Source organism: Chamaea fasciata, unplaced genomic scaffold (assembly GCF_029207755.1).
Source record: "Chamaea fasciata isolate MVZ Bird 193981 ecotype frontalis unplaced genomic scaffold, bChaFas1.0.hap1 SCAF_4, whole genome shotgun sequence".
Lineage (NCBI taxonomy): Eukaryota > Metazoa > Chordata > Aves > Passeriformes > Sylviidae > Chamaea > Chamaea fasciata.
Genome location: NW_027094089.1, coordinates 19,372,108 through 19,392,886, shown reverse-complemented (window position 1 = coordinate 19,392,886; position 20,779 = coordinate 19,372,108). Strand labels below are relative to the sequence as shown.

General features: G+C 41.2%; 1 protein-coding gene across 3 annotated transcripts in view; it reads right to left on the bottom strand.

The window, feature by feature from the left end:
- The window catches only part of UNC13B (unc-13 homolog B), a 215,302-nt gene that overhangs the window by 36,412 nt on the left and 158,111 nt on the right, over window positions 1–20,779 (bottom strand). For all 3 annotated transcript variants that reach the window (XM_066180967.1, XM_066180969.1, XM_066180970.1), the window contains 8 exons: window positions 20,535–20,698; window positions 18,405–18,555; window positions 17,346–17,414; window positions 15,028–15,117; window positions 13,440–13,574; window positions 12,503–12,636; window positions 11,513–11,598; window positions 3,967–4,093 (listed from right to left, as the gene is read on the bottom strand). In XM_066180967.1, the coding sequence (XP_066037064.1) occupies window positions 3,967–4,093; window positions 11,513–11,598; window positions 12,503–12,636; window positions 13,440–13,574; window positions 15,028–15,117; window positions 17,346–17,414; window positions 18,405–18,555; window positions 20,535–20,698 (956 nt within the window). The remainder of the gene's footprint in view (window positions 1–3,966; window positions 4,094–11,512; window positions 11,599–12,502; window positions 12,637–13,439; window positions 13,575–15,027; window positions 15,118–17,345; window positions 17,415–18,404; window positions 18,556–20,534; window positions 20,699–20,779) is intronic.

Here is a 20,779-nt window from a genome sequence, read left to right as displayed (position 1 = left end):
CAAAAGAAAGAAATGTCCATGTGTAATTTAGTCTGTACAAAAGATTATTATATGAGCTTTACAGAGTACAGCCTTCTCTACACAGGCAGCTGTGTTCATAGAGATTGTGCTAATTGTGGGTTGAGTTTGCAAAGAACATGAAAGCTTGTGCCAGACATGAGAGGGAGATCAAGAGCAAATTCACACGCAGAGCACACTAGATAGCCTTAAATAATCTCTACACTTTGAAATATAAAGCACATCAATGCTAATATTGGAAATTGTAACTGACACAGTGTTAAAATGCCAACAACAACCTGTCTTTGCAGCCCTATTTATTATAGACAGCAACAGTAGAACACTGTCACAGACATATGGACTTCCTGTATTCTGGAAGAATTCCTTTTGAATGGCACTTCAGGCTCCTAAAAGTCAGCATATGTTGAAGTCTGCTGCAAGTTCCTCAAGCTTTCAACATTTTCTTTTAAACTGTAATAGTGAATTTTAAACAGCTTAAGCCTTAGAAAGGAACTCAGGCAGTTTACAAGGAAGCAACTCTATTTCTTCCACCTGTTTCACAGTTCCTAGGCTGTGAGTTGCTGACTGCTTCGCATGTCACAGGTCAACGTGCAGGGAATATTCCATGTTTGTGCCAGAAGCCACAACTTTCACTCTGAGGAGGAGAGCAACTTCCTGATTATCATTCATCCTTAGTTTTTGCGCCACATTCACAAGAAAGGGCCATTTGCTGTTGAGAACACTGCCCATTTTTATGGATACCATATGTTGCTACACAAAATCAAGTGCCTAGGTATACCTAACTGTCTTGCCAAATTGTCTAAGCAAAGGTGGCAGAGAAAACAGTACTGTTGGGTGAGTGGGAGTGGTGTATTTGCTCCCCCTCTCATTAAAAAAAGCATTACCTTCAGGGAAGAGGTTTACTATGAATGTTGAATGAACCACTTAGATCAGGAAATTCTGTAAGTGCATCTGCAAAGCCAGCCTCAATTTTGTCCTTTGGCTGACAGAAAAACCTGAGAGATGCAAATAATTTAGAAATACTTCCAGTCCATGTGTACATTCAGGGCCAGCTATCCTTTGAGCTGTAACACAAACCTAGAATTATCTTAGGTCAAATACCTCTTATAATATCTTACTGCCAGGTCTTGGGCTGCTGAGCAAGTCAGGGGGACTCCAAGGACTATGAAGGCAACATATCCAGAATAATATGCAAAATTATGTAGCACAGAAATTTATATAAATTTCGTGCATAAATAAGTTCAAAATGTTGTTATATGGCAAATATCTTCTCCCTCACCTGCTTCAATTATTGGTCAGGAAGCAAACGCTGTAATGATTCATACACCAGGGGCTCATGATGCTGCTCCAGAGACATTCTGTGCTCACAGGGGGTCAGCACAGCCTGGCTCCAGATAGCACATCCAAACTCTCCAAAGAAGGTCTGAACAGAATACACTTCAGTCCTGCCTGCTGGGTAAGGCAGTGGTGCTTCAGGACTAAATGTAAGTTCACCTCTATTGGCTGCACAACAGTGAAGTAACACAAAAGACTACCATTTCAAGCTTGGCCATGAGCCTGGCTTCCTCAGGATCACACTGCAGGTAAATTAACCTTGCTCATTTGCTGTGGGTATCTAAGGAACAATCTCCGTGCCTTGGCAAAAGCCGAGGCATGAAGGCAGGAAGGGCTCCAATGAGTAAAAGAATAAATACTGTGTTTGATGAAGAGAAGCAAAATAAGTCCACAGGATCTCAAAGGAAAGAATATCCTCCCCCACCAGGGAGAAGGTAGGCTCCAGTACAGCTACAATGCTACCTGCATGCTAAGACCAGTGTTTAAATAAAGCATAGAACACGTATTTACACACCTAAAAAGCTGGAGTTTTTCAGGAACTGGCACTTCACAGCTTTTCTCTGGCAGAGAGGAAGTTTTGAAGATTCACTCCCAGTTACATAGCTACTTCCATTTCAGAAAATGCTTCTGAGTTTCAGAAAATGCAAGGAGTATAAAAACTCCCAACTTCAATACTTTGGACCCTGCACTTTGTTCAATCATATCACAAGGTTACCAGGAACATGGTTACTCAGAGTTTATAAACTGGAAAAGTGAATTTCTGCCTTTTGTCTGAGAAGTAGACAGCCCAACCATTCTCTGGACAGCAGCAACTTAGTTTCATCTAAGGAGTTCACCAATGTGCAAACCTGATGCATGGACTCCTTTGTCTAAGGAAGTTTCGAGGCTAAAAATACTTGTGATGAAAGAAATCAAAGGATCATTCATATCAAGGGGATATTTTGCGACAGGTGAAGGTTATGGTAGAGATAGACATCACCTATGCCTGACAGTGGCTATTGTACTGAAATACGAGGGTGAAGTAACAAAGCCAGTGGCTGCAAATGCACATGAGCGCTGAAGCTCTGTCGTGAAGGCCAGCAGAGCAGAACAGACTGCAGAAAAACCTGAGCACCATTATCCTGATTACACAGGAGAAAAAGAGTGATTAAGAATATCTGATGGCTTGCATGAGACTGCCCTGACTCAGAGGCACAGCAAAGAGAATGGGACTTCTGAGACTGTCACTCTAGCACCCTGCTCACTGAGTATATGCCTCTGGCTGACCTGATTTCTTAATCAGGCCCACAGCCCACACCGAGCAATTACGCCCAACTGCCTCAAGTCTGATTAGTATGCAGCTAGCACCAGGCCTGAGGGACTGCATGCACAACAACCTGGCAAGACAATTCAAAGTGCCAAACTAGAAACACAATCCAGTAAAAATGTGTTTGTCAAGAGGGGCAAAGTGCCGCATGTAGACAGCATGAAGCAGTCACGTACAGGGTAGGAACAGCAGTGTGGTGGGACACAATGCTGAGGATGCCTGCAGACCAGTCACTGGCCCACTGGGAGCACCACCAGTCAGCAATAACTCTGAATAAAAGAAGAAAGGTTGCTGTCAATACAGGACATGAGAGCAGCAGCACTGCCTACAAGGCAATGCATGGCAAGGTCTAGATGAAACATCAGTATTTAAGGTCAAATGTTATGTTCAGACACAAACTGTCTGCAAAGAGGTGAGTAAACCTCACTTAGATGGAAAGCTAGGAACAAACAAGAACCAGCAGAAGACCATAAGAAAGCATGAGGAAAGCATTTTACTCTTGTAAAGCAGGAACAATTTATCCTCTGTGTGCAGCCTGTAACAAGTTCAAACTGAAGCAAGAAAGATTTGGAGGGGGTGAAAAGAAGACTGTATGTTAAATCCCCAAAACTCTCCAGTGGAGCGTAACAGTCAAGCATAGGATAAAAGGAGCTGTGGAGAAAACATCACTGAAAGTTTCTCCAAACCCTTTAAAGCACCGCTAAGACCCAGAATACCTGCTGTTGCATGAGGCTAGTGTGGGACTCTAGCTACAGCATTATCTCCAGGTTGCTCAGAAAACCTTTTGATCTCATACACCTTCTCCAGGACTGAAATCTATTGTTGCTCTTTTAAAGTTACAAGTTGCAAACAATTGCTTAGGGCTCAAGAGCAACAGCTTATCTGATGCTTCCAACTAAGCCATCCAGTCTTACTAAGAAAGAGAAAACATTATCTTTACTTACAAATCCTGTTGTGTGTGCGTACATATGCCATCCACGTACATTATATATGCATAAAGCATATCTGTAGGCATGTATCTTCTATTCATGAACTGCCCACACTGCAGGCACAGAGTACCTTAAAGTCTGTCCATGCCATTTCTAAGCTTTGGAAATGTTGGGAGATATTGTACAATAACGGACTGAGTTAGGAGAGCGGCAATGACATGGAAGACCACAGGGGACAAACATGCACGTAAACTCAGAAAATGGGGAGGTCAGAAATGGTGTATCTTGAAGGCAGCCACAGGAGAACCAATCCTACTGCCAAGGTAACAAAGGGAAGCAGATAGTGAGGATTTACTATAGGAGACATAAAACACTCACGCTGGATATTCAGGCACTTTTCCCTTGAAGGCAGGCAGATCACGAACATATTCATTGTACAGCCACTTCACTTTGAAATGTAAATTCATATAGTCTGCACTTTTACACAGTCTGTGTTTCTCATGCTCTGTAAGGAAGGGGGGGAAAAAAGCAGTTAGGTCTGAATTCACCACTATCACCACACCAGGCACAGGAAAGACTTAGGAAGCATGTCTGCAGAATGCAAGGGTGTTGAGGATGAAGCATCTATAGAGCCGCAAAATCTACACAACACAGGGGTTTGGCAGCAGGAGTTCTTGGAGGTTGGAACCATTGGGGCTCTGGAGTTATTTTCTGCAGCTCTAATTAATACTTCCATTTGTTCAACTTTTTTTTGTTGTCAAAGCAATAAAAACAGAGCAGTCTCTCATGGCCTTTTCATTTAACGTATCACAGTTGAGACTCTATCTTTGCAGGGGAAAAATCAAGGCGAGCAAATCTCTTCATTCTTGGATATAAACAAAGGCAATACCAATATGTTACATTACATCTCCTGTGAGACAAGAGTAGAAAGCACCAAGAGTTTGACAGTGTGACTCAAGCAAGATCAAATGAACTACACAGGAACTGGAGCCTTCTCCATCTGGAGAACTTAATATTTCTCTTCCACAATGCAGCGTCTGCTGCTGAGCCTCTTCCTCCTGCCAGGTTTCCTTATGTTTTTTGTACCCAGGCAATACTGGGAAAATGCAGTTTTATCCTGTGTAATGCCCATACCTCCACAACACAACCCTTCCCACACACCTACACCATTAAAGCACAGGCCATAATCAGACCTATGTTTCTGTAGAGATATCTCTGCAGACCACTGCCGTCCTTCCTTACCAGGAGAAATGTATGGCCCATGCCTTCACTCTCAAGGCCCTTCACAGCCTACATCCACACTACCATCTCACAGAAATTGATTCCCACTCCTGATCAGCCCACAATTATGTATTTAAAATACTTGCTAAATTCTCCCAAAAGCAGTTCAACGCTTTCTCCCAAGCCACCCCTCATGTGCTTACACAAGCAGATCCTTCTACTGCACTGTTTTTCTTCAAAATCTTCCTTGAAGAGATTTAAATTAATTCCTTTTTCATGATATGAGGACTCAGCAGCTGGCTTTTGCCTGCACTGTGACTCTGCATCATCAGGTGATCAATTCTGCACTGCTGCTCCCCAGTGCCTCCTGTTTCCATCCATCTCTTTCTTCTGCCAAGCTTCACAGCAGGAATATACTTTGTGCCAAGCTTCTTTGTTCACTCTAGCACCACAGCAAGGTGCTAGTCCATGACTACAGTGTGAGATATTATACTAACACATACATGATTCTGGCTTAGACTCAGGTTTTTATCCCAGTATTTGACTTTAGACTCTTCTTTCTACTTTTAATGTGGAAACCTCATCGCTGATGTAACTTTCCAGGACATCACTGCTCATGCGCAGACAGCTTTCAGCAGTGTTAAAAAGAGAAAGTGTTTTTCTCAACTTTGAATGGCTCATTAAGTGATAGGAATGGTTATCTTAAAACATTTTCCATTTTCATGTAAATGTGAATTCTTGCAACTAATTCAAAACATTGAGAAACTTCCACATCTCTCCTGAACCTTCATCAGCATGCACAAGGATAAAGTCCAAATCAAGTGTGAATTATCCAACTGAAAACAAATTCCAGAGAAATGTTCATGCAAAATTTTTCTATAAACCTTGTCAACTTGTCAAGCAGTTGAATGTTCCAGTGGTTTGTTTCCAAGCTTTTGTAACAGTGTAATAGACATTTCTTTCTAATTCACAAGTTGGAGACCCACACAGATACAATCTCAAAAAAAAAAAAAAGAGGAAAAAAAAAGAGAAAAACAAAACAAAACAAAACAAAAAACCCCACAACCCAATCTTTTTTTAAAAGAGATTAAAAAAATCTCCAGTATCTGAGAGACATAATCCTCAGGGGCGATAGTTCAACGGACAAATTACATCTACTATGGTCCATTTCACTCCACAGGGAACTGTGTAAAGTCCACTCCTGTTTTACATTAATAACCTCATATCTTTCTTGAGCACTAAGAAAGCAGTACACTCAGTGTCTGAACTGCTGACCCTCTGCTATCCCTCAAGCAATGGCAGAAGAAAATGAGAACTCCCTCTGCAGATCTAAAACTGGAAACAAACAGAGCAATAACTGTGCCAGCTCTGCTCCCTGTGAATGAGGAAACTGATGGACAATTATAACTTCATTAACTCAGATGTGTGCTGCCAACAGCTGTTGCTCCCACACGATGAAAATGCTGTTCCTGCTGAGGAAAGGTCTGATTTGGATGTAAAAAGGACTTAAATCAGATTTAGTTCCTCAAAATTTAACAATGCACAAAAAGCAAGCAATTCAAGCCTTTTCCTGTTTTCTACTACATCTAAAATGCTTCTAAGTTGCTGAAGAAGATGCAAAGCAGTCACAGAAGCATAAACCCAACTATAGCTACTAGGACTACCTGGCCATCTAGGCACTAAAGGAGACACTAACATTAAGGTATAAATCACAGAAAACCAAATGAGAGGTCTTACCACCATAAAAGAGAACTTTACGTATTCGAAAGAAAGGAGGGGCTTGTGACAGAGAAAGACAAGAATGAACAGCTCAAATACTCTGGAGAACAAAGAAAGCCAACAAAGACCCAAACCCCCCACATTCCCAGCTTGCATCATCTACTCTTTCCGCTTCAATGGACCCCACATAGTTTTGATCAGTTGCTTCCTTTGTAAGTGGAAACGTTTAAGACCACCTGGAGGTGACATGGAAACACATCAGCCAGAAGCATACATTGAAAACCCATTTTAGAAAAAGTAAAGTGAAAATCCTGGCAGCCATCAGTCTTAGAACATTTCTGTTCTGCTTTATAACCTGCTGGCTTTTAAAGAGCATAGCAGCAGCAGAACAGCACACAGATACTATGAAGCAACTGCTGTGTTTTATCCTGAAAAGACCACAGAGTTCTGTAAGTCTCCCACATTACCTTAGCAGATTTCTGCTGCAGCCTCCTACTGAGAAAAGCTTTTGGAGTCACCAAGGCATTAATAGAGAACTGCTGCCTAGCAGCACAACTTTCTAGTATTATGTCCAGTTCTCCTTTTCAGGCAGAGAATAGGGCCACACTCTTCAATCACAGATTTTTTTTTCTTGATTGTTAGCCTGTTTTTCATGGGTTAACTTCCAGCAAATAATGCCAAATTTCTGTAAAGAATCCTTAATAGGTACCAGGGCCGTTGAAGTGTCAACACTAGATAGCTGGCATCTGTGTGTGCCTCTGATCCCCGTCTCCTTATTAGAAGTGAGAAAATGGCAGAATGATTTATTTCAATCCCGCCTGCCAAGTCTACTCAGCCTCTTTTCCTATCAGAGATGTTTCCAATTTGCAGCTCTCCTAATACTGTGTCCAAACTAAGATGAAATGCTGTCAAGGATGATGTTGATTTTCTGTTACAGTCTTTTAAGGTGTTCCTAGCAAAGGAAGAGCAGAAGCCTCTTTGCTCTGGGTGTTTGTGCTTTCTGGGCAGGGAGGACAGGGAGAGAACTAACTGCAGTTAGTGGGCTAACAGAGAGGCTATCCAGCTGCTTGAGCACCAGGCAGTGTCCCAGGGTGGAGACAACTGTATGGCTTGGAAAATCATCCTCTACCATACAGTGACTCCAGGGTAACATGAGCCTGCCAACCAAGTCTGGGACATGTGTATCTGATCTGTTTTACTCTTGGGCTGATGGGAAACAAGGGACATTTCTCAAAGACCCAGTAAACAGGGAATTGCTGGGTCTGCTGTGCATGAAGCCTTGAGTAGTCACTGCTCTGGGGGAGAGAGGAACAAGTGGGGTAGATCCTAGAGCTTCTGCTGTGTCTCAGACACTGAGTCTCCTTTGAACTGCCAAAGGCATAAGATCCAGCAAACACACTGCTGGTGTGACTGCTACCAGCTGCTGACTTGTACAGAGAATAGGTGTTTCATTTTTATGATTCAACATTTTACATAGCAGCAATCTAGCTCTTCAGAAGGTGCCCAAAAGACACATTGCTGCAGCATCCAAAGGCTGGCACAAATTCCAGATCTGAAGTCCTTAACATTCTAGGTATAAATTATGATTTATGCATTGTCCTACACAGGCTGCAAGGTGCATTTGGGAGTAAGCTCCAGCTGGGAGAGGCACAATGGGAAAAAAAGAAAACAACTTAGGCAGGAGGCACTGCTTTCCAGCTCAGAGAAGCCATCTCCCACGTAAGCCTCCCAAGGGTCAACTTGGGAGACCAGTGTGGAAGCATCAGGCCGGAAGGAGGGAGGGGGCAATTTCACGCAGCCAGGTCTGAACTCTTTCTACTGCAAAGTCTCCTTAGAGCACATGCCCTCCATTTCTACAGCAGCAGTATGGTCTTTCAAGTCTTCTTTGCAGAAGACTTCTTCTTTCTTCTGTTTATTGCTGGCATAAAAACTACAGAACACTAAAGCTAGTGTTACACACTACATCCAAAGTGCTAAAACTACGGGTAACAAATGAAAGTCTTTGTCTACTCACAGCTATGAGCTCCATCAAGGAGCATGAACTTACCACTTGGTGAGGTGAATGAGCTCATGTTATCCAGAACTTAGGAACAGAACATAAGGGAAAACACCAGGAAGAAAATTAGGGGCAAGTATTATACTCTGTGTTCAGGTGCACGTATCTCCAAAAAACAGATTAATTTTTGTTGCAGAGAGCTCCTGATCTCAGAGCAGACAAGAAATGTACCCAGGGATTATGCCGCAAACTGGGAAAAGGAATATGAAATGCTTGGTGCAGGTTAACTGGTAGAAAAACCAGCAGCTGAACCTGAGAAATGACAGAGCCAAGAGCTGAGGCTGGCAAATCTAATTATCATCCTACACATCATTAAATCAGATTCCTTTAGTCCCTTTTCCCCCAGTTATAAAAAAAATGCAGCGAGCTAATGCAATCATCTGTATTTAAAATATATGTAGGTCTGTAATTGAATTATTGTAGAGCTTGTTCTAAAGGTTATCTTCACAAGTTTCTGGAGAGCAAAGCACTGTGAGGAATCACACTTGCCTCAAATAGAATTCTGCACCCTAAGCATTTCTTGAATATATATTTGGAAGAGACACATCCTAACACAGACTTTATCACTGTTCAACCCTCCTGCAGAACTTGAACAGTTAGATCACAAATAAATTGCCATGCAGTTTTTAAAATTTTTGTTCAAAATGCAAAATCCCTGTCCACCAGCTGCATTTGTATCAGCTTTCATCACCAATCAATATTTTGAAAGAGGGATGCTCCTTTCAGCAAGTATTTACCATGCACTGAGCAACTCATGGGTCATACCACTGCTTGTCTTAAGAGGCTCACAAGTGACCAGAAGGATGTCAGGAAAAGGTAAAATAAGCCCAGAGCCATCAGTGCGGACATGGTATGAGACATGAAAAGAGAAAACCTGGGAGACCAAGCTAATCTGGGCACAGGCAACCAAATAAAGAAAAGGAAAAAAAAATCATGTCCCCTGTGATAGTCATACAATCTGTAAACTTTTTATAACTGCATTTTGGATGCAACAGGGAAAAGGAGTCTTAGGAAAGTGAGCAACTAGATCTGGAGACATGCAATTCTCACTGCTGCAGATAAAGGAGGAAGGTAGGGCGCTTTTAACATGTAGAAGAGCAAATTGCATTACAAATTTCTGAAGGAGAGCACACAGGAGTAGAAAGAACCATCGAGTGGGTTGGGTTGGAAGGGACTGTAAAGATCATCCCATTTCAATCCCCCTGCCATGGGCAGGGAAACCTTCCACTAGATCAGGTTGCTCCAAGCGTCATGCAACCTTATCTTGAACACTGCCAGGGATGGGGAAAAAACAGCTTCTCAGGGCAACCTGTGCTAGTGCCTCACCACCCTCACAGGGAAGAGTTTTTTCGCAACACCTAATTTCAATCTATTCTCTTTCAGTTTGAAGCCATTCACCCTTGTTGTGTCACTATACACTCTTGTAAAAAGCCCCTCTCCACTGTTACTGCAGGTCCCCTTCAGTCACCCCAGTTCTGCATCACCCTGAAGGCTAAACAAACACAATTCTCTGTCTTTCTTCATAGGAGGTGCTCCATTCCTCCTACATATATAAGGACAAAATTGAAAGGGAAGCTAAAATGGTTTGCAGGAGCAAACAGTTTCTAGGGAAAGAGTACATGAAATTATCACCATTGCCTTATCTCTAGCACATGAGCAAGCAGTGACAGTCAACAGAAGAGATTCTTCAACATGGTTAGTAGGTCACAGTCCATCTTCCAGGTGTCTGTTCTTACATGAGCTTGACCTCACAAGACAAAGGCACTGTGGGGTACAAGCATATATAAAAAGTTCCTAACACAGTACTGAGAACATTTCATCCAGTCCTGCAACCTGTCAGATTCAAGCACACACCTGGCAAAGAGTGTCCCGCCCACAGCACAGTCTCTACATCTGTTACACTGACAGAGATTAATAAAATAAATGGAGCCAACCTTTTCCACCTACAGAGCAACCCCACAGACTATCTCCAAAGAACAAAATGCAGGCAGCTCTCTTACTGGGAGCATTTTTTTTCCTAGCAATCTGAAGAGTCTAATTGGCTGTCACTCCTGTAAGCGAGTTCAGATCAAAGTGGAGACAGGCGGATTGAGCAAAATTTTGTGAGTGACCAAAAGCAGTAGCTTGACTTGGGTTTGGAACATAAATACAGCTAGCATGCCACAGACAGCACTGGTACTTCTGTTTTATCACAGTCTCACCTTACGAATTATCATAAAGCTCAACCTTGCAGAGACAGTGCGAGCTGGATGCCCTCTGAAACTTATGAAAAGTTGGTGACATTGTGAAAATCAAAGTATAGAACTAAAATCAAGTTCAGAAACCAACCATCTGAAAAGTACTGCAAGCAGAAGAATTTCTTTCTGGACGTTTGCTGGGTTTTGCATGCCTAACTCATTTTCAGAAACAGTAAAATTTCTTCCTTACTAGGAGGAGGAATTATGCAAAGACTAATGCGAAATGAAGATGTCTGCAGCAGGAAGATACTGTTCTAACAGTATCTTTCTGCAAATGGCTTAGACAACCTGTGCTGTATTATCCAGAGAACTAGAGTCATGGCACAACCCAGAGTCCACCAACTTTTCCAACCCCTTCTACCACAGTACAATGGGAGATGGAGCTGCTGCTGGCTGCTGATCCAAGCCATTCTAAGTTCTAGGCTAAAGGGAACTTCTGATTTCAAACCAGCTGGGATGTCAATAAACAGCTTGCAACACAGCCTGACATGGTGGTCTACAACTCATGCAAGTCTCAGCCCTGAGGCTGAGTTCTGACCCATAAACCAGTTGCACACAAACAAACCGACCACTAGAAATCCCTGCTTCAATCAGTGGTGCTACTCATGGGCTTAAGCCTCATTTTCACCAAATGTATTGAGAACAAGAGACCAGCAACTAGTCAGCTAACAGCAGTAAGACATTCCCTTACCTTCCATGGCATATTTCATATCCTGGGCAAAGAGACTCCACATCACCTCTGCGCTGATCTTCCCAACTGCAAGCTCCTGAGGAAACCTGAGGGGACATTTGGAAAAGGCTTTGGCATGTGTCAAAGTAAAGGGTTCTCCTTTATTTAACTCTGAGCTATGCTACACGCTGAAAAGCTCAACATTACAGATGCTTCCTTCACCCTAGATAAAGGACCAAGCGAAAATCAGAGATCGTGGACTGAACTCTGTGACACAGATTAAGTAAACTGAAAAGTTTGTCTTCACTCAAAGAGACAGGTTCTTCATGTCTTTCCTAGAAGAGGTGCATACAGTCATTCTGGGAATGTGATCTCAATGCCCTTGCACCTTTTTCCTTGTCCGTTTTCTTCTTTCTCCTTTTTGAGGGTTACTAGGCTGACAGGTGATTTCTAATCATGTTAGATCAATCATGACTAGGGCATAATCCAGGTCTTTGTACGTAACACCTTGTAGGATCTCTGTCTCTCTGCCCTGTGGGACTGTAGGAGGGGTATCCACCAGTTAAACAGATCCATTTCAGGGTCCTTTCCAACACTATGCAAATTCCACCCAATGCAATCTCCCAGTGCTGCACTGAACACCATGCTCCTAAACCACAGTGTAAGGCACCACAGTACTACTGTGTGCATTAATGTGCATCCCTAAACTGCTCAACATCAGAAAAAACCAAAAGAACTCTCACCCCAGTTTCAGGTGCCTCCCTGAGTTCAGGATTGTAATAATCAGGGTGTTTGTGCTCGAACGCCATCGTAACTGAACCTTTTGAAACTCTTCCATCCCAATCAAAAAGTTATTTATATAGACAGAGACAGATAAGACAGAAAGACAGACAGACAAGATAAGTACTTCTATAACTGCACAAGTGACAGAAGAGATAGAAAGCAGTTTAACAAATAAAGCAGAGCACACACAGACTAGCATTAGCCATACATGACACGGAAGACTCTTACTGATTCAGGACTGGGGTATAAGAATTCTTATCCTCTTCTATGATGGAAACTATCAAAGTGATGAGCTTGGGCCAGAAATCAAGGTTTCTGATGCTGGGGCCCTGTTCCTCGGCAGGAAGGTCCTGAGTTTTGTTCTGAGAAGGAAACCATTGGAAAGCCAACATAAAAGGTAAGGGCAAAGAAAAAGCTGCTAAATGCAGATCATCATGCAAACTCCAAGCACTGCTGTGGACCCTTTCTTCCAAAGAGCTTAAAATTGTTAATGACTGCTGGCAACTTGTCTGATCTAATATAAAACACAGTAACATGCCAAACCATGTTGATTACTGGTGGCCTCAAACCCAACTAATCCCTGTTTTGTCACCTACCATGACAGGAGCAGGCTAGGCTACAGGAGACCTGCTGACACATCATTTGCCCTAAGCCTATTCCAAGTACTTGCTCTTTAGGCACCTGGTTGGTGACTATATCCCTGTTGACATGTTACGTGTGTATTACTACAGAGAGGCCAGTGCAGCTCTCACGCATTTGAGAAGAGTTTGTATCTAGAGAGACATCCTAAACCCAGTGCAGGATACTGGATGCCAGAAAACAATGCAAAATCTCACTGCTTGAGGTTTACATATGCTAATGACAGTTTCCTTCATCAGCCTACATTTGCTGTAATTGGCTTTTGCTCACTCAAACCTACATCAAACCTTCCCTTCACAAATAACCGCTGAGGCTGGCAAAACACATCGTAATTAGTTAGTGTAAAACAATTATCATCCTCCCCTTACTAATTAGTGCTCATTAATTGATTACAAATTTTGTGCATTCAGAAGATAACAAGTCACGCAACTTTGTTTGTGCTGGCTTTTTGTATCAATTAGTATCTTTGTTTTTATCTTAAGAAAATCAGAAAACTTGGATTTCTGCCTGCTTATCAGCTACTCACAGGATCTGTCTGGTACTCCCGACTATACAGCTCATGACAGTTGTTGAAAATGTACTCATAGGTGGAGTTGAGGCAAGCTTTTACACAGTCCTTCACCACCTGGCTGGCTCGGGGTGGACTCTGCAGTTCTTGGACCTGACAGGGGGACAACAAAGAGAGTCAAATAAAGCAAGCTTCATAAATCAAACAGGAAAAGAGCACATCAACGTTTGGTAAACCACTCAGGGCTTGGTGAACCTGCTTTCAGCAACTTGTAACCTGAAACCACAAATGGGTCAGTCTCCCCAGGCATAAAAAAGCAGTGAAAACACGTATCTCCCCACAGGACCATTTGAAGCATAATAGAGATTTTGATGTGCCAAGGAAGATTCCCCAGAACAGACAAATCATGTGGTTTAATATGTGTATAATCTGAGCCAAACACACAATTTCTTCTAATGCTGAATTTATAGGACTTTGTTACAAAGTCTGCAGGCAATCTTCCCCAGCATTGGAAGAATGCACAGCAGACCAGCAGAGCAGTTTACACCTGATCTGAAAAGTCTTGCCAAAGACCCCTCCTCTACCTTTAAATACGAAAGTATTTAAGTACATCTCTCATCACAAGCTTTATTGAATTTTAAAGCAACCAGAACCCTTAGGGACATGCCAACTGATAGGCCTTCTCCTATTGCAACAGCAGCTGTTTTTATTATTTCATTGTTACATTGCTTTAGAAAAATGCTGCAGGGGTACTTTAAACAGACAGGCAATTGCCACCTTGCAAATAAAACTATAACCAGACAATTTTTATATTTTCAGTACCTCTAAACTTTTTGGAGTATTTCTACAAATCAAGCTTCCAACACAGACAGACTGTCTGAATGAAAACTCTTAAATAAATCATCATTTACACTAGGGTTTAGGAGTAAAATTTTAAGCACTTCCTGAAGTAGTTCAAATTAAACTTGCTTTGTTTTTGATAAGATAAAAATTTTTAAGTGACATGCACTAACCAACAATATTAGGTTGTAATCTTTTAAAAACGTTTAGAAGCCTAAAATCAGGAATATAAAATAAACTCATTACACATTGCTAGGACAATAGAATTAACTACAAAACCAGCACATTAGCATTCATAACAACTCTCCTGGATCTCTACTGAGAGATATTATCCCATTTTAGTATCTCATCCTCCACAAGAGAAACTCTAAAATATTTACTAGATAGAGAAAAACCTTCCTAATGTTATTAAAAAAGCAAATTATCTTCCTAAAACTAGACAATTTCCTTTATTCATCCTCCTCCTCTTTTTTTCTTTTTCTTTTTTTTTCTTTTTTTTTTTTTTTTGGCAAGGGAGGGTGGGAGAGGGTTATGCCACCTTTATGACTGAAGAATAGTAGGGGAAAAGCAATTTTTATCTTCATAATGCAAAATACAGAGAAGTAAAGACAAAATGTGGATGTTTACACACGGTCAGCATATGATTTACATTTTTGTTAAGGTCTAAAGCACAACAACATGAAACAATGTTTTGAAAATGGGAAATCAACTTCTGGGAGAAAAAAACCTCCAGAGATGCCATTTCCATCCCCACCCATATCCCTACCTTCATCCTGAAAAAAGTGATGCTGGTCAGCAAATCCACTGTAGACTTCAGGTCCTGCAGCCGTTCACGGCTGCTGGCTGGAAAGTTATTCTGTTGACAGAAAAGGGAATTCCTGTTGGAAAGCACAGTCAGATCTATGCAAGGCTTCAAGCATGTGCTAAATAAGGAAACTGTCTTGGAAACATTTCCTGCTCGAGAAGCTTGTAACAGTCAAAACAATGCTCAATAAATAAGGTCTTTTTGCTGCAGAAGCTTATCTGTTTGCTTAATTAAATAGCTTCTCATATAAACATGATGTCTGTGGATGCCAGGAGACTGACAGCCCTTGGTGGCAGAATGGTCTCCTTGGCTGGGAACAGTCTCACCACTGGCAGCCCTGGCCTTTTGCCTGAGGTTATATAAGCCCTTTTCATTTCTGCACTCAATGCTCGGTTTTTTGGCTTCTCTTCTGAGATGCCAAGAGGTGTGGCGTATTCAACACCACTCCAGAGAAATAAAAAAGACCAAGAAGGAAAAATTAGCTGTTCCCGTAAGACGGTACTGGAACCAGCCAGAACCCTGTGAGATGCCTTATGCAGATATATATGCTGAATGCAGCTAGCTTTGCTTCTTGCACAGAACTCTTCCATTTCTGATCTCAGGCACTGTGCCCTTTCCTACATACCGACTGTCTCCTGTGGACTTGTGTCCTTTAAACAGCATTCCTGTTCCTCAGCATGTTCTTACATTCAAGCTGATGTGATTAGTTTTGCTGCAAGTAATACAGCAGAGGCAACCTCTTCACATAGTCTCTTCACATCTGCACGTTCAAAAATTATTAGATATGAAGGTGAAAAGGGCAGAGGGGAACCGTCTTCACTACTTACTGAGGATCTGCAGAAAAATATGCTGTCTCTTGACAGTAGTAATTCAGTATTACTGCAGTTCAGCTAACCACTGCAGGCAATTTGATGCTCTTTGCACTCATTTGTACATGGTCCCTCTGAGACTACTCTCCTTTTAGAGTTAAGCTGTCCACACATGGACTCCCTGGAACTTAGGGTATTTATCAAAATCAGACTTCTATGGGTTAAGATCTAAACACAAATCATTTGATGAAAATAAACTGCCATCTCCTGTCTGGATAGCTGCAAACTAACACCTTTTCTTTCAGACGTTAACCTGTCCTTAAGCGGTTTTAAAATAATTACTAAATGCTCCCATAATGCTTCAGTCATTTCACTAAATATAATGGCAATTAGATTACACCATAATTATTTAAACTACACAAATTTTTCCAGGTCCTTTATGTAAGATCTTACTTGTTTGTGCACATTTCAGTTGCACTAGCCACCAAAATGCAGCTTTTACTGAACACCAAGCAAACAAAAAAGGCAGCACTGCTACAGATTCCTATTGTCGTGGGTTGATAATTTTCCCTCTGCTCCTCTGTTGTTCAGTTGGCTCTATCTAGACCCTCTCTTTTAAGTAATGTAGCTTTAGAATAGCTCTTCAAACAACATTCCTTTTATCTTCTTTTGCATCTTGCTCCTTTTCCTTTTTGTTTTGTCTTTCTAATGCACTTCTCTTAATCGCCTCATGTTTTTCTCTTCTATATGTTTTCCTGTGTTTCAAGTAAATGCTAAAATCAGAAGTGGATAACTAAATAAAATCAAAGCTCACATTTTGCCACCATTTTCAAAATTTCAGTGAATTAGTCCCTGATTGAAATAATATAGCAAGCAATTTAAGGGAAAGAAACCAGCCAAGTCACATAATAAGACAATATTGACTAAGGAATAGCAAAGAAAGGAAAGGGAGGATTTATGAAGCCTGTTGGACTAATGCCAACATCTGAAACTCAACTCTTCACAATCTGCTGAAGTGGGGGGATCTCAAACCGGACTATACATCATGATTCAAGTTTGCCAAACCTAAAATAAGTGACAACAGAGTCCTCTAAAATATTTCTGTCATAGTAGGGGAGAACAAGTCTATTTCCCCTTTTTCATATGATACCTGATGTAGCTGATAAGTGTAATTAAAATTATTTAATCCAATCCAATTTGGATTGGAAACTTCTAGGAAAATATCAGAGATGAGCACAGTTCACAATGCTCAAATTATTTCAGAAGTCTTGAGGAAATTACAATGAAAGGAAAAAAAAATATCTAAGTTCTATCCATTAGGAAAAAACAAAACAGTACATTTAAACAACAAACTTGTCATGACAATTCCTTAAGACATAAACTATGCAAGAAGTTAGAAATCCAAATAGTGTGTCTCCCCTCTGCCCATCAGAATGAATACCTGAAAGGATTCTGTTTATTCCCACTCACCCTGTACATTGAAAGATCAATCCGAAGTGAATTATGAAGCTGATCCAGAAGCTTCACAAATCGTTCTTTCTGTTGAGTAGAAAACACCAATAAACATTCACATATCAGCACTGCCCAATCCATGTTCACAGTAAGCAGCAAGGTATCAGGTAATCTGTGTCAGATCTCATGAAAGCAAGAGAAAATAGTATGGATACATGGCATTGCGCACAGTATTTTCTTTCAATTCTTGGATTTACTTTAAAACTGTAAGTATTTCTGAAGTCTGTGAAACATCAGACTTGCCAGAAAAAAACCACTCTATTATCACTCTGAAGTAGAGGCAGAAGAGAAATCATTCTGACTTTCCATCTGGAATTTACACCAAACTTGTATTTGAGAGAAAATACTTATTCGGAGATGAATAAATTACAGGCAGAAAAAGGTCTGATTCAGAGCAATGATACAGCTCTATGATCTTATCTAGATAAGTGACAAGTACTATAGGCTTCTTGTGACGTAACTTCTTGAGGTCAGGTCTCTCCACTGAATTCTGATTTGGCATTGTGAACACCTCCTCAATCTATTAATAAATTCTCAATCTGATGGGAAGCACAAGCTTTTCCAAATACTTTTCCATCATGCTCAACTCCACCACAAACTATATACAAAACATTTAACCATTAAGGGGATAGACTTCTTCTGTGATGGTGCTTTTTTTTCTTAAAGCCGTTGCTGTTTCTAAAAAAAAGGTTCTGAAATTACCAGATCACAAGGTACATTCTACCAACAGCACTAATATGCAGAGTTAGTATTGTTTGTTCATTCCATACCATCTGTGCTCCACTGCAATGTGAACACAAAGAATAAACATCACATTGCATTACACTGATTGATATCTGAAATGTGTGATGATGAAGACAATAAACCCATATTCTTTGGTGTAACAGAGTTCCACTGCTTCCAACTCCTCACAAATCTAATGTACCCTAAACAGAACAAGTTATTTACTGAAGGGTGGAAGCACTGTAGGCAAATCAAAGAAGTCCAATCGCAACAACACCAAACACACAAACCTACCCCAAAATTGGAGGCTGCAAAGCGGTCCGAAGCAGACACATTTGTGGAGGCAGTGGTGTGTGCATAATAAGCATTGATATTGGCAAGTAAGGTGCTCATCACAGCTGGCACGCCTGGACACATGTATTTAGAGGAGAGACATGCAAAATGCCTGCAAAAGGACAATGATATAAGTTATTCTGGTCTCTTTTGTAGAGCAGGACTTGACTTTACCCCTTTAACAGACCCCTTCTGCTGGCAGGCACCTTGAACAGATGGAAGTTACATTTCATCACTTTACAGAACTCCAGCATCACAGAGTTTTTATTCAGAAAGATGCCATCTAGACAACAGCACAAAATGAAGAGAAATCCCTTCACTGCAGCCATTTCCAGATCATAAAATAGCTTCTCAACCATTTATTGCTGACAGTACGTGACTTAGTGATGCCCTGGTGATGCTGATTCCTAGAACCAAGGCTGACACAAGGAAATTGACACAATTTGCTGCTGCTCAATGCAGATACAGGTTCTGAGGTGTCATGAGGCAGCAGCAGCTGGAAAACATTAATGTCCAGTGAGAGTATTTCTGTGCTGCACTGATATGTGATTCCTTATGGCTAACCCGTTCAGCTTTCAAGTGTGCACACTCATTTGCATTTTCCCATTTTCTCATTAAATGCAAGGAACCCTCCTCCAGAAAATCTCAAAACTATGCTAAGAGCATCCAGGCTTGTAAAATTATTAATTTTTTTAAGAAATCTGTTAGACCCAAAATATATCAGAGCTTAAGAGGTTTTATATCATGGGAGATGGTAAGTCATGTTCACTCCAAGAGGCAGAAGACATGGGCCATTTTTACACAGAAATACTCACTCAGCTCCCAGATTAGATCTGGGAACTACTTTCCAAATATAACTTTCTTCCTGAGGGACTCATAGAATCACAGAATTCAAACAGTTTGAGTTGGAGGAGTCCTTTAAAGGTCATCTAGTCCAACCTCTGCAGAGATCAGGGACCCCTTCAACCACACCAGGTTGAAAATTCCATTCAACATGACCTTGAACTCTTCCAGCGATAGGACATCTACCACCTCTCTAGGAAGCCTAGCTTATGCAGCCACTGTTTCACCACCTCACTGTAAAAGATTTCACCCTTTTATCTATCCCAAACCTAACCTCTTCAAGGTTAAAACCATGCTTGTTACATGACACTTATGTACCAATTGGTCATTTAGGCAATGGGTAAATATAAGCACATGAAATGGCTTTGTTTAGCTTTAAGAAGAGAAGTTGTGAGGAGTGGGATCTAATCAGAGGGGCAGTAGACCCTCATCCTTGAAAATTTTTCACATCCCTGAGCAGCCTAGTCCAACTTTCAAGTTAACCCTGCTATAAGCTTTGACTAGATCTGCAGAGAAACCTGGCAGCTCTTTTCCATTTTGGCATAAACCAATAGGCAGAAAAGCTGCTTGCAAGGGGACATAAGTACAGCTCATAACTCATCTAAGGCCCCGTAACCCAAAACTTTCAGCTTCTAATGTGAAAAAGTTTGCTTTTGTCTGCTACACTTCATATTACATTTGAAATAAGGAATGAGCTAAGCACAGCAATACCAGTCTTTAAGAGGAAGAATGACTAATCCCAAATCCAAGTAAAAGCATAGTGTCAAGGAAAAGGTTCTTTGAAGATAGAGAACTGCATTAGCCTAGCTCCAAAGAGGACAAATCAGTGGCACCATTACTCAAACTATCTGTAAATGCTTTCAGCAGCACCTGGGAAATTAGTCACTTCAAATGACTGTAACACTTGCCACAACAGACATACAGGACAAATGCTTCCACAAAACCTCATCACTTCTCATATTATCAAAAATCTTCAGTGGGAACCTTGAGCAACACCTTTTTAACAGAAGAGCTCTCAAGAGATTTGAGAATCTCAAAACAGAAATGGCAGACAATAATTTCTAGACTTTGAGGACACCAGTGATTCAAAGACATGATGTCTCTTCCCATTCACAGTAAGCCCCACAAGGAGCACCTGTCACAGCCAAGCTTTCCATTACTGATACACTTCATCTCCTAAACAGTGAGAGTTACATCAGTTAGTTACACCAATTATCTGCACTAAGGAACACAGGAAAGGGGTCTTACGTCATGGCCTGGTATATTGACTCAATGCCATAACGCATTGCAAATTCATCCACAATCTCTTGGGCTGTCTCATCAAAATACACCTTCCATGCATCATCTCCTTTGGCATCAGGGATCTTCACCACCCCATTCCCTTGCACATCTGTGAGATGGTGAAAGAGGTTCTGAAAAACAAAACAGGAACAAGTCTGTATGTGAGGCTGCTTGAAGCTGCTAAGTAAGATTCATGGAGAGCATGGAACAGC